General features: G+C 41.3%; 1 protein-coding gene across 2 annotated transcripts in view; it reads left to right on the top strand.

Annotated features, from left to right (window-relative positions):
- Positions 1-640: 640 nt before the first annotated feature.
- Positions 641-14,489, top strand: part of LOC106572548 (membrane-associated guanylate kinase, WW and PDZ domain-containing protein 3) — a 314,345-nt gene continuing 300,496 nt past the window's right edge. For both annotated transcript variants that reach the window (XM_014146803.3, XM_014146804.3), the window contains exon 1: positions 641-1,906. In XM_014146803.3, coding sequence (XP_014002278.3) covers positions 1,606-1,906 — 301 coding nt within the window. In that variant the 5' untranslated portion in view covers positions 641-1,605. The remainder of the gene's footprint in view (positions 1,907-14,489) is intronic.

Here is a 14,489-nt window from a genome sequence, read left to right as displayed (position 1 = left end):
TGTTCGTCAATATAGGCCTCGTGCATATACACATTTTCAGGATCTACATGATTTAACCACAAGATGGCACAGTCACGCAATAATTGACCCAATGAGTGTGACTGTACATCCCTCTATAGATGAATAGAGAAAATAGATAGGCTTTTTCCGTTGGCGCTAAAGTATTAAAACCGTGATGAGTCCACGTGGAATTACCTTCAGAGAATGCATTTGTAATTTCACTGTCCTGTTTAATGTATTACTGCTAATCTTTACCATTCAATTACAAACCAGTAACATAACTATCTACCGAGGAATGTGTAGTTACAGGTATAAGGGCAGTTTAGTTGAGTGGATCTGTAGCCTACAAGAAGAAAGTGATATTGTTGCAATACTTCACCTACTGGGTGCGCTCGATTTACCTGCTTTGCGTGCCGGGTCCCAAAACGTTCCCGAAGAACGACTGAGAACTCTGCCTACCGGCACGCTTGGCGACCTAAATGAACCGCGTCCATTGAAAGGGGTTTGCGCGGAAGCCCCGCCCAATTATTTTCCATTGGTTGATTTACAATGTTTTACTCTTGTCCCATGATCTGATTGGAGGTGGAGCCAATCCCCGGCTGTCATTTGAGGCTGGATGGGCTTTTCTTTATGAAATCGACATGTTAAGAAGGAGCAAAAAAAAAAGTTCAGGCCATTTCTCAGTGTATGGTTGGTTTCACTGACTGTTGCGCCTTTAGCTTGCTGTGTGAGCCACTGGGCTGAGTCGGAGACGAGACTACCAGGGGCGTCACAACTGCCGGGACGCAGCGCTTCTGAGCTGGGTTTACGAGGGTTGAAGAATAAGGAGCAAGTTGCCAGCAGTAGACTACACTACGCGAGTTCTGCGAAAATATTCGCTGCTGGGGCCAGGTATGTTTGTCAGTTTCCAAGGATGCGTCGCTGATATCAAGGTTGAGGATGTAGAACAGGTGCGTGGAACTAAACTGCTACCTGGCTAATTTTGGAAAAATAATTGTAGGCTACATTCGGGCAACAATTGTTTGTGCTCAATTCAACGATATAGTAGTTCGAGGATATGTTGTTCATCAAATTGATACATCGACTCTGTCTCAAGTGGAGTTTAGGCTATGTGAGTAGCGTATCATAGGCTCAACTACGGATCAGTACAACATTTACTTATTGGCTATTGTGCGTAATAGACTATTAGACAACTGTTTCAGACCGATTCACTGAAAGTGAAGTAGGTTACTGATCCAGAAGTAGAACTTCATTGCCCAACCACTCAAGAATTTAGCGCGTGTTACAACCCAAGCTACCCGGCGATTGATCTCTTGCCTCCTGCGATAACACTGACGCAGATAATCGTGCACTACAGTCTATTGAATTGCAGACACTCGGGTGACGTTCCATTCATTCAATGTACGGGATGTTCATACGGATAATGCTTTGAAATGACAGCTGCTCAAGGAATGGAATACAACCACAGTGAGCAGATTGTCTCATCTCAGTATCTCGGTGCAAAAATAATATTTTGCGTGATAGCGTTTTAGGAGAATAGCTGCTTGTCTCGTCTCTCAAACAACCAGTGTCTGGGACTCTCAAGGATTACACCAGGAGTTAAACATGTCCAAAACGCTGAAGAAGAAGCACTGGTCAGGCAAAGTCCAGGAGTGCGCCGTGTCATGGGGGAATGCCGAGTTCGGCTCGGTTGTGGAGGTACTAGGGGGAGCGGAGCTAGGCTACTTCCCGTACCTGGGACAGGTGATTACCAAGGCGATGGTCTGTCACGTCGGGAGGTTACCGAACAGCGGGGACGTGCTTCTGGAAGTGAACGGCACCCCTGTCAGTGGCCTGACCAACCGAGACACCGTTGCTGTCATCCGCCACTTTCGGGAGCCCATCCGTATCAAGACCGTCAAACCAGGTATGTCAAGTGTTTGCGCTCTTACGGTTGAGGTTTTGTAGCCTGCTATACTTTCCAATGTTAGGCATTTTATCATGAGACGTCAGTTTCATACTATGGCATACGGAATTCATAACCCAAGCGTGGTCTGGTCTGAGAAAAGGCAGGGGGCATTGGTTATCATACAAAACCAAATGGATTCCACAGGTCACATACATGAGCACTGTAGTGACAAAATGCGTTCTATTTAACCCTGACCCACATAATTCCCAGAAGCCTCTCTTAAGGCACCACCAAACTCCCGTCACCTGATTGTCTAGGTCTTAACTGAAAGGGAAAACAATTAGAAAAAACCCTGCAGACATTAGGCCCTTCGCCATGGAATGAGTTTAAGGAAGAAAAATAAAGTCTATGCATGAAAACAGCTTAGACGAGGGAGCAGGATAATGAGATTTGACTAAATCAGTAACTACATGACATGGAGAAGATGCAGGCTATTGAAGAGAATGCAAGGATGCTGTGTAGCAAGAACAGGACAGAGGAAGGTTGAGTGAGAAAGATGGACAACATCAGTCTATCCAAAACAGAAGGATTACCTTACACACAGATTTGATAGTGCTGATTCAAGCTAAAGGAATGTACAAGTTATGTTGAACTACAAAAATCTTAGCACAACTATTCTATAGCAGCCTATAAATCCCCTGCTGTACTTCAATTTTGTTATTAGCTTGGAGGCACTGGCATAAGTCTTCATGGGAGAATCCAAAGCTAATAATTATATGCATATTCTAGTTTCTGGGCAGTAGTAATAACCAGATTAAATCGGGTACGTTTTTTATCCGGCAGTGTAAATACTGCCCCCTAGCCCTAACAGGTTTACCTCTCTGGGCAAGGTGGGACGTTTGCGTCCCACCTAGTCAATAGCCAGTGGAATCGTATGGCGCGAAATACAAATACCTCATAAATGCTATAACTTCAATTTCTCAAACATATGACTATTTTACACCATTTTAAAGACAAGACTCTCGTTAATCTAACCACACTGTCCGATTTCAAAAAGGCTTTACAGCGAAAGCAAAACATTAGATTGTCAGGAGAGTACCCTGCCAAAAATAATCACACAGCCATTTTCAAAGCATGCATATATGTCACAAAAACCAAAACCACAGCTAAATGTAGCACAACCTTTGATCTTCAGCAGATGACACTCCGAGGACATTATGTTATACAATACATGCATGTTTTGTTCAATCAAGTTCATATTTATATCAAAAACCAGCTTTTTTACATTAGCATGTGATGTTCAGAACTAGCATACCCACCGCAAACTTCCGGTGAATTTACTTAATTACTCACGATTAACGTTCACAAAATATATAATTATTTTAAGAATTATAGATACAGAAATCCTTTGCAATCTCGGTGTCAGATTTTAAAATAGCTTTTCGGCGAAAGCACATTTTGCAATATTCTGAGTAGATAGCCCGGCCATCGCGGCTAGCTAATTTGACACTCACCAAGTTTGGCCCTCACCAAACTCAGATTTACTATAAGAAAAATTTGATTACCTTTGCTGTTCTTCATCAGAATGCACTCCCAGGACTTCTACTTCAACAACAAATGTTGTTTTGGTTCGAAATAATCCATAGTTATATTGAAATAGCTCCGTTTTGTTCGTGCGTTGAGGTCAGTATCCTAAGGGTTACGCGCGGGCGCATTTCGTGACAAAAAAATACCAAATATTCCATTACCGTACTTCGAAGCATGTCAAACGCTGTTTAAAATCAATTTTAATGCGATTTCTCGTAAAATAGCGATAATATTCCAACCGGGCGACGTTGTATTCGTTCAAAGAGAGAAAGAAAAACATGGAGTCCTCTCGTGCACGCGCGCTCCAGTGTCAGTGTTCCCTGCCTGACCACTCACAAACTCCTGCTGTTTTTCGCCCAGAGACTGCAGAGCTCTCATTCCACTTTCTGGCACCTTCTGAGAGCCAATGGAAGCCTTAGAAAATGTCACGTTACAGCAGAGATGCTGTATTTTTGATAGAGATGCCCTAGAAGGACAACAAATTGTCAGACGGCACTTCCTGCATGGAATCTTCTCAGGTTTTGGCCTGCCATATGAGTTCTGTTATACTCACAGATGCCATTCAAACAGTTTTAGAAACTTTAGTGTGTTTTCTATCCAAATCTACTAATTATATGCATATTCTCGTTTCTGAGTAAGAGTAGTAACCAGTTTAAATCGGGTACGTTTTTTATCCGGCCGTGAAAATACTGCCCCCTAGCCCCAACAGGTTAACTGGGGAGAATGGGCTCATGGTAATGACTGGAGCGGAATAGGTGGAATGGTATTAAATGCATATTTACATTTTAGTCATTTAGCAGACACTCTTATCCAGAGCGACTTACAGTAGTGAATGCATACATTTCATACATTTTTTTTCTCCGTACTGGTCCCCCGTGGGAATCAAACCCACAACCCTGGCATTGCAAACACCATGCTCTACCAACTGAGCCACATGGTTTACAGGGGTTTGATGCCATTCCATTTGCATCGTTACAGACATTATGTGCCGTCCTCCCCTCAGCAGCCTCCTGTGGTGCCGTAAATCATCTCATCTCTGCTCAGGCAGTAGCAACCAGCCAGACAATGTTATCTCTGTGCTCCCCATACTGTACTGTCTTTAGTCATCCCATTTAGCAAGGCTAGCCTGCTAAATATGCTACAAAGCTGTCTGATGAAATCATCTTACAAGTTCTTCAAAGTAGATAAGGCATACTTTCACGTACTGTCTTAATCCCACTCTCTCATTGTGTTCATTCCTCTCTCATGCAGTCTGTGGATCTAACGTAGCAAGCGTAAAAGTATATTCATCTCTGTACGAGCCATATAGAAAAAACGCTATGGATTATGGTCATTGTATTTAATTACCACGGTTTCTGTGCTGAACTAGGCTGACTATTTGCTTAATGAAAACTACAACTCCCTTCAGCCCAGCCTTCCACATAGTTCTTGACTTGATTTCTCTGGTGAATTATTTAATTTCTCGCTAGAAAAAACACTTGTTGGGCTCACAAAAAAAGCTCTGGTCAGAAGTTAAGTTTTATTAGTCGTATGTACGGGATACACATGGTTTTCATCGTCACACAAAATGCTTACTTGCAGGTTCCTTCTTGACAATGCAACAACAATAAAAGATAAGAATACGAACACACAAAGTAAAAGTAGAATAGAATAAATATTTTAGCATAAGTATAATACAGGACACCACAATTTATAGTCCAATATATTCACGTGTATGGGGAGATTGGTGGGGCAGTGTATAAACTGAGCAATATAAAAGGTTGCGTAGCATGCATGTGTGCTAATGTGCAGGTGGTCAGTCCAGTTCAAGTGTTCAGCAGTCTGATGTCTTGTAGATACCGACAGGCTCAGAGACAGTTTCTATCAAACCTCATGCTCCAATACCGTCTGCTCTACGGTAAGGGAGAGAACAGCTTGTGTATGGGGTCCTTGATGATGCGCTGTGCCTTCAAAAGGTACCGTTTCGAGTCCTGGATGTTTGGGAGTACGGTCACTAATGTACTGGGCCGTCTTCACCACCCGCAGGAGGGCCTTGCGGTCGTGGATGGAGCTATTCCGTACCAGGCCTTGATGCAACCAGTCAGGACACTCTTGATGGTGCAGCGGTAGTATTTGGAGAGGACCTGGGCCGGGATTCCAGATTTCTTCAGCCGCCTTAGGAAGTAGTTGCGCTGTTGCGCCCTTTTGACCAGAGTGGTGGTGGTGGTTGTCCATGACACGTCCTTGGTGATGTGGTTGCCAAGGAACATAAAACTCAGGACTCGCTCTACTGCAGTCCTGTTGATGTGGATCTGGGCATGTTCCAGTGTTTTCCACAAGTATATAGAGTAGCCAGCCCAATAGAAAAAGTAGCCAGCCAGGCGGCCCTCAATGTTTGGCCAAAAAAGCTCTATTTTGGTGGCCTCTGGTACATTCTAATGCCTTGATTCCATCAGGACTGCACAGTGAAATGATTGAATACTTTATCAAGTTCACCTCCCAGAATGAAAACATTTTGTGGTATTGTGTAGAAAGACATTACCTTAAATGACTTCAAGTGCATGAATTCAGTGTAATGTTAGTAGTTTGTATATTTTATAGTCCTGTATGTTTAGGACTATTGTCTAAGAGAACATTAAACCTTTAGATTAGACTTCTTTAAAGTTTTACTGCAAGATATGGATTGCCACTGTTGAAATTATGCATTTTATTAAAACAAAAAAAGTATGAAAATAGCCTACATTATCTTGAAAGAAATGTAAAGGTTTTGTTTTTTCAGGTTTTTACTGTCAATTCTTTTAAAATAGAACATAGAAAAATGGCAATGTCCACAACAATGCTTAAACCACATCAGGAGACTACTTTTGAGGTCAATTCAAGTGTGAGGGTGTTTACAATCACATGTCCTATAAAAAAAACTATGATAGAGTTAGCAAAAACTGGTGGACACGTGGGCAGATGGGGCATTCTTGCCTTTGAAGGTTACAGGAGATATAATCAGTGTTGCATTCTGCTCATGTCTAATGATACACTTGGGCTTGAGACATTTAGTTGGTTCCCTACTAAGGTCAATAGATTTTGTTTTTTTTAATTGTTGAATTCCGTTTTACTTCTTGGATTTGTACCAGAATGAGGCTCTCCAATAGTAATATTGTTCCTGCAGTGATCTTCATTGAATGTTTTCATAATTTATCTGCATATGGTTGTCAAAAAGCCTAGGCCTACCAGTAGTCTATGCAAATTAGGGAGCCAAATGAACGGCTCTCTCACCGATGCGATTCGGTAGGCTACACTGACTGGCGAGACGAGGCACTCATTTTAGCGCCACTGTCTGGCAAGCCCGACATCCTAGAAAATCCTTTGGTTTACTTGTCCCGGTGCGATACCATGGACATAACCACATTGCATGATTTATGAATGTCAAAGGGATTTAGATCAACTTTATTCAGTCAGTTCGACACCTTTTTATAAACTAGACAACACATGGTGTTCATTTGTCAATCAATGCACAGTAAATGGCCTACTATACACCACGACGCCACGTGGCTTGCTATACGAAAGAAAATGGATGAATGTGCCAGAACAATAATTGAGCTAAATTGTGGATTTTGACTCATTGTTACCACTTACAGTACATTACATGGGACGTTGCAAATTCACAAGCATCATGCTTTCTCCCTCCATTTAAAGAAATTAGACCGCAACCAATCACAGGGCACACAAACTGTACCGGGACACGATACAGACAGCAGACTGCGTTTCCCTGTCATTGCCCGCTTTGTGACTGACAGGCGCCTGTCCTATCAATAAATCTCTAGAAGTTGTATATTTTTCATTCTCGCGCGAGAGGGCTTGACGGACTAGCAAATTGACACTTTTAAATGAACAGTAGCCTATGAGGTGGAAAAGTAGCCGGTTTTAAATGGTCTGTAACTGACTGATTAGCCTACAGCCGGCGCGAATGGGAAAACACTACGTTCCCTCTGCTTCCTTTCGTCAACAATCAACTCCTTTGTTTTGCTGACGTTGCGGGAGAGGTTGTTCTCATGACACCACAATGCCAGTTCACATACCTCATCCCTATAGGCTGATTTGTCATTGTTGGTTATCAGGCCTAAAACCATGGTGTCTTTAGCAAACTTGTCGGGGTTGTGCAAAGCCGGTAGTGAGGCCTATTGGATTCGCCCCAAACAAACTTTTTGTCCTCAATAAAAAGTGTTATTGCATTATCACATTTTTTGCAGTATTACTTTAGTGCCTTGTTACGAACATGATGCATGTTTTGGAATCTATTTACTCTGTACAGGCTTCCTTTGTTTCACTCTGTTAATTAGGTTAGTATTGTGGAGTAACTACAATGTTGATCATCCTCAGGTTTCTCGTATCACAGCCAATAAACTCTAACTGTTTTAGTCACCATTGGCCTCATGGTGAAATCCCTGAGTCGTGTTCTTCCTCTCCGGCAAATGCGTTAAAAGTGCCTGTATCTTTTTGTAGTGATTATTGATACACCATCCAAAGTGTAGTAACTTCACCATGCTCAAAGGGATTTTCATTGTCTGCTTTTTTTTACCCATCTACCAATAGGTGCCCTTCTTTGCGAGGCATTGGAAAATCTCCCTGGTCTTTGTTGTTGAAGCTGTGTTTAAAATTCAGTGCTCGACTGAGGGACTTTAGATGTGTGGGGTACAGAGATGAGGTAGTCATTCAAAAATAATGTTAGACTGTTATTGTACACAGTGAGTTCATGTGACTTGGTAAGCACATTTTTACTCCTCAATACTTATTGACAAGATGTTTCAAGTAATTTGTAAACATTTAGAAAAACAATTTCACTTTGACATTTGTGTGCGTGTGTAGACCAGTGACAAATCTCTTATTTTAAATTCGGGCTGTAACACAACAAAATGTGGAAAAAGTCAAGGAGTTGGGTGGGTACTTTCTGAAGGCACTGTAGGTGTTCCTCTTGTCCAGATGTGTTAGGCTAGGGCTGTTGCTGTGACTATTACCGCCACACCGGAGATCACCAGTCACTAACCACTCTGACATCAACGCAAATGTAATCGAAAATCTAATCAAACACTTCATGAGAGCTCATGTTGCGCCCCATGCTGTGCAATTTTGTGAGAAAACAGTGTGATGGCCTCTATTAAAAATAGCTTTCTATAGGCTAGGCCTACTATATTATATTTCTCAACTTTCCTAATATCAAGCACATTGCTTATATTTACAACGGGAGTATTGCTGACATGAACAGGAAAAGCGTCCTCCATTCACTATTTAACGGGATCGGTGTCCCTATACTGGGACGGTTGTTGCTAACGTGCACTGTGACTAGAATGACGTTAAAAGTAACATCCTACGTTCCTGGACATAGACAGGTCTTATGTGCAGAAAGCTTAGATGAACAAAAATCTAACTGCACTGTCCAATTTACAGTAGCTGTTACAGTGAAAAAATATCATGCTGTTGTTTGAGTGCACAACTTTCATTATAGCACTTGGTTTGATACGTTCACCTCTGAAGGTAAATAATGTACTTCCATTCAGTAATCGTGCTCTGATTTGTCATTCTGACGGTCCTAGAGATAACAATGTAGCATAGTTTTGTTTGATAAAATACATTTTGGGTTCTACAGTTGAACCCCTGCTGTTTCTGGCCCCACACCCACCCCGTCCGGCCACATAGATGTGTGAAGGTTAGTGTCTTTTCTGTAGGGAAGCTAATTATCCATGTATGACCTTCCTGGGAGTGTGTAAACTACTTTATTACCATATCATTTTTGTATGTTGTCTATAGTTATGTACTTTAAAATGTATCAATTGACCAATTCCAAACTTTGCACATGCCATCTAGTGGCAAATCTAAATTGCGCCTAAACTCTAACTTATTATGGCCTTTCTCTTGTGTTCCAAAAATGATAAACAAAAAAACGTGTTTTTAACTTTTAATCTTTTACCAGATCTAATGTGTTATTCTCCTACATTCCACATTTCCACAAACTTCAAATAGTTTCCTTTCAAATGGTATCAAGAATATGCATATCCTTGCTTCAGGTCCTGAGCTACAGGCAGATTTGAGTATGTCAGTTTAGGTGAAAATTGGAAAAAAGATGGGTACGATCCTTTTAAATGCGTATATGACATGTCTTTTTTTCCCTGGCCGTTTTGATACAGGTGCATGATAATTGTCTATTCTAAATCAAAACAAATTTCATATACACTACCGTTCAAAAGTTTGGGATCACTTAGAAATGTCCTTGTTTTCCATGAAAACATACATGAAATGAGTTGCAAAATGAATAGGAAATATAATTAAGACGTTGACAAGGTTATAAATAACGATTTTTAATTGAAATAATAATTGTCCCTCAAACTTTGCTTTCGTCAAAGAATCCTCCATTTGCAGCAATTACAGCCTTGCAGACCTTTGGCAATCTGAAGAGATTTCAACCCAAGTTGGATTGGCTTGATGGGCACTTCTTATGTACCATATGGTCAAGCTGCTTCCACAACAGCTCAATAGGGTTGAGATCCAGTGACTGTGCTGGTCACTCCATTATAGACAGAATACCAGATGACTGCTTCTTCCCTAAATAGTTATTGCGTGGAGCTGTGCTTTGGGTCATTGTCCTGTTGTAGGAGGAAATTGGCTCCAATTCAGCGCCGTCCACAGGGTATGGCAAGGCATTGCAAAATGGAGTGATGGCCTTCCTCCTTCAAGATCCCTGTACAAATCTCCCACGTTATCACCCCCATACCATCACATTGCCTCCACCATGCTTGACAGATGGCGTCAAGCACTCCTCCAGCATCTTCATTTTTTCTGTGCCTCACAAATGTTGTTCTTTGTGATCCGAACACACTTAGATTTGTCTGTCCATAACACTTCCAATCTTCCTCTATCCAGTGTCTGTTCTTTTGCCCATGTTAATCTTTTATTTTTATTGGCCAGTTTGAGATATGGCTTTTTCTTTTGAAACTCTGCCTAGAAGGCCAGCATCCTGGAGTCGCCTCTTCACTGTTGATGTTGAGACTGGTGTTTTGCGGGTACTATTTAATGAAGCTGCCAGTTTAGGGCTTGTGAGGTGTCTTTTTCTCAAACTAGACACTCTAATGTACTTGTCCTCTTGCTCAGTTGTGCACCGGGGCTTCCCACTCTTTCTATTCTGTTTGGATACAGTTTGCACTGTTCTGTGAAGGGAGTAGTACACAGCGTTGTATGAGCTCTTCAGTTTCTTAGCAATTTCTCACATAGAATAGCCTTCATTTCTCAGAACAAGAATAAACTGACGAGTTTCAGAAGAAAGGTCTTTGTTTCTGTCCATTTTGAGCCCGTAATCGAACCCGTTGATGCTCCAGGTACTCAACTAGTCTAAACAAGGCCAGTTTTATTGCGTCTTTAATCAGTACAACAGTTTGCAGCTGTGTTAACATAATTACAAAAGGGTTTTCTAATGATCAATCAGCCTTTTTAAAATGATAGACTTGGATTAGCTAACACAACGTGCCATTGGAACACAGGAATGATAGTTGCTGATAATGGGCCTCTGTACGCCTATGTAGATATTCCATAAAAATCATCTGTTTCCAGCAACAAGTCATTTACAACATTAACAATGTCTACACTGTATTTCTGATCAATTTGTTATTTTAATAGACAAATTCTTGTTTTTGAAATAAATAAAAAAATACAAATAAGTGACCTCAAACGTTTGGTATGGTAGGTAGGTGACAATATTAGCTTATCACTTGTGAATGATGCCCAGCATAAGAAACCATGCCTTTTTTTTTTCTTCTCTCGGTGAAGCAGTCGCACACCTCGTAGCCTAGCCCATAGGCCTATATGTTTTGATAAGTTTTGTATTGCAACTAAAGTGGCCAAATAAATTAAGCACATTAATCTGCTTTACAATGGATGTAGAGCCTAGCTGGCATACCTCATTTTCACCATAAAAATCACCTTTTATAATTCAAGCATTACCTGCATAATTGCATTTGCGGTCACTTTTGATATTGGTGTTTTCCCGCTAATGAAACATTTGCGCTTATAGCCTACTGCCATGTGCACATTGCTGAGCTTAGTAGAAGAAATAGCCTAATAGTTTATCAACATTTTCAGCTAAATGCTCTGATCTGTTGCGTCAGCCACATTGTGTAACGATGTTTGATCTGAGGGGTTGTATTAATTTGGGATCTATCGCATCCCACAACTGTCCCAGACTGTTTGGAATATTTATTTCTCGCACAGAATAGGTAAAGTTTTGTTCTGTGGGGGATAGTAGATTGACATAGGCTAGTGCTTTTGCCTAATCATCTTGTTGGCTTACAAAGTTAATGTGGACAGTTCTTCCAATGGCTTCAAAATGCACCTTGGAATTGGCTAAGGACACTCGCAGTTGTCTGTCCTTCACTTGTAGCCTGTGAGAAAGACCCAATCACGTGATGGAGAGCCGTGTGAGGTGCTTCGGAGCACACAGCGCTCATGGAGAAGGGCACAACGGCCGCTGGCTGCAAAAGGCACACAAAGGGGATGCCGCCGGGAAATTCGAGGCATTATCAAGTGCTTGTCAAATTGTGAAAGAGTGACTGATGAAGTGTGTACAGCCTGTGCAAAAAACTTTCAAGCAACTATTTTCAAATCCTTATTAGTTGCATCATGCAGCCTTACAATGTATTAAATAAAAACATGTAGTCTAAAGTTTGTAGAACTAAAGTTACATTATAACTCTAAATGAAGCATAAAAGAGTACCTATTTCTTAACCACTGAACACAGAATAGCCGCATGTGAGCACTCCCTCAAATCGTTTGGAGAATATATCCTTTCTATTTTATTCAGCTTTGTTCTATTGTATTCTTCATACTATAATGCATGGAATTCTAAGCAAATCTTGTCTGCTAAGTGAACTAGTGTAGCCCACAGCCATTTGGCATAGCCAGATTAGGACCTAACATAAGGACAATTTAGAGTATGCTATTCTGAAATATACATTTTCTTCATATGCTTTGTTAGACTTGTCTAAAATACTACATTTATTAGACTTTTTAAAATGTAGATGTTCCAAAGGTCTACATCAGTGGCTTGTAGCATGTGTGTGGAAGCCAGGACATGCTAAATGTGTTTATTAATTAATGGTCAATTACCATGAGACTGACCATTTATTTGCTTGACTAAATTTCGTGACTGCCACAGCCCTAGTTACAGCCATATAAATGGAAATGGAATCTTCCCTGGATCTGTTGGCGCGGTAGGCAATTTGGTGTGGGTCCGGTGTGCCTGGCATGTGGGCCATGACCAGCCTCTCGAAGCACTTCATGATGACTGAAGTGAGTGCAACGGGGCGATAGTCATTTGGGCACGTCACCTTGTTTTTCTTTGGCACTGGGACGATGGTGGTCTTCTTTAAAGCAGGTGGGGACTACAGCCTGGGACAGAGACAGGTTGAAGACACCCGCTAGCTGGTCAGCACACACTCTGAGGACGTGACCAGGGATGCCTTCTATGCCAGCCACTTTGTGATTATTCACACTTTTTTGTAGGGCACTATGTAAGGATTAGGATGCCGTCTGGGATGCCACCATGGTCTGAGTGAAGGGGCATTTTGAAGTAACACTTAGCTGGAGTTTGTTAATGGTGCCAGAGCGGAGCTAGGCCTGCAGCCTTGAAGTGAGTCCAAGTCTAATGGATTCAATCACAGCCTTAAATCCCCAATCTGCTGTGTTGGTGTTACTACTGTAATCTATAGTCCTGAGAGGCCAGGGTAGACCTAAAAGGCTAAAGGCTACAATCACCAGGTGTTTGCTTCAGGGGCTGTTATTCTGTAATGTGGTGAGTGGTAACCATGGAAACACCGTCCATTTGTTGGCAGGCAGTGTGTAATGAGACACCTGAAACTTAAGTGTTCTCTAATGGCAGGTGAGTTGTCTGGTTCCTCTAGGTTTCTTCCTAGGTTCCTGCCTTTCTAGCCACAGTGCTTCTACATCTTGCTGTTTTGGGGTTTAGGCTGGGTCTCTGTACAGCACTTTGACATCGGCTGACGTAAAAAGGGCTTTATAAATACATTTGATTGAATTTGATGGATTGCATGTCTTTGTGCACGGAGGATTTCGATATACTTCATCTCAGATTGTAAATGTTCTGTAGTTAGAAACGGATTAGATTATTATTCTTTCAACACTTTTGTTTAATATATAATTTGATCTCTGAGAAATTAGGCTAATTGATTTCACCTAAATTGGCCATATTTTATTTATAGGGTTCATATAATCGTTAATAAATATAGTAATTAGCATCCAATTTGGACCTTAATTCTTCCTAACAATGGGTAAGACATGAGGAATCCAATACAATGATCTATAGCCACCCATGGAGCTCCCACGCTAACAAACAGTATTCAGTATCAGTTCTCAACCTTGGTAGAAGAAGACCTTGAAGCAAGGGTACGCTGTAGAAGGATATGGTAGGGTGTTTAGATCCCCTGTGAAGCTTAGATAATAGGAGTGGGTGTGCCATTGATTACTGATGTGGTCTGTTCTGTGCTTGTTGTGGCCTCATTAGGCTTTAGTTAATGGATAGCGGTCCAGTTGCCCTCAGCTCGCCCTGCTAAGGTAGAATGGCAACATAGCACTCCGTTTTTAGGCCAGGGAAATTCCTAATACAGTAAATGTAGGTGGTCTGGAAATGTGTAATTTTGTACAACCAAAATTGAGACAAAGTGGGCAATAAAAGTAAATTGCATTCACCGTTTTAATGTCTCCTGTCCATTAAAGGAAGTAAGTTATGGAATATGTTGGTTACCTCAGATTCAAGTGGGCTAGAAAGCTATGTTCATTTATCCTAGTATTTTACAGTTGGGCACATGTGTATTAAACAGCCCAGCCTTGTCTTGTTATGCTAGAACTGTTAATGAGAGAACCAATTCATACTGGTTTTACCATATCCTGCCCAGTAGAGTACTGTTGCAGCATATGGTGTTTAATGTCGTCTGTCTTGCAGTGTTACAGTTTTATGGTATTTTATTAGGATCCCCATTTA

The sequence above is a fragment of the Salmo salar genome, chromosome 15, assembly GCF_965601325.2.
Source record: "Salmo salar chromosome 15, fSalSal1, whole genome shotgun sequence".
Classification (NCBI taxonomy): domain Eukaryota; kingdom Metazoa; phylum Chordata; class Actinopteri; order Salmoniformes; family Salmonidae; genus Salmo; species Salmo salar.
The sequence above is the reverse complement of the archived record's forward strand: the minus strand, read 5'-3'. Positions and strand labels throughout refer to the sequence as shown.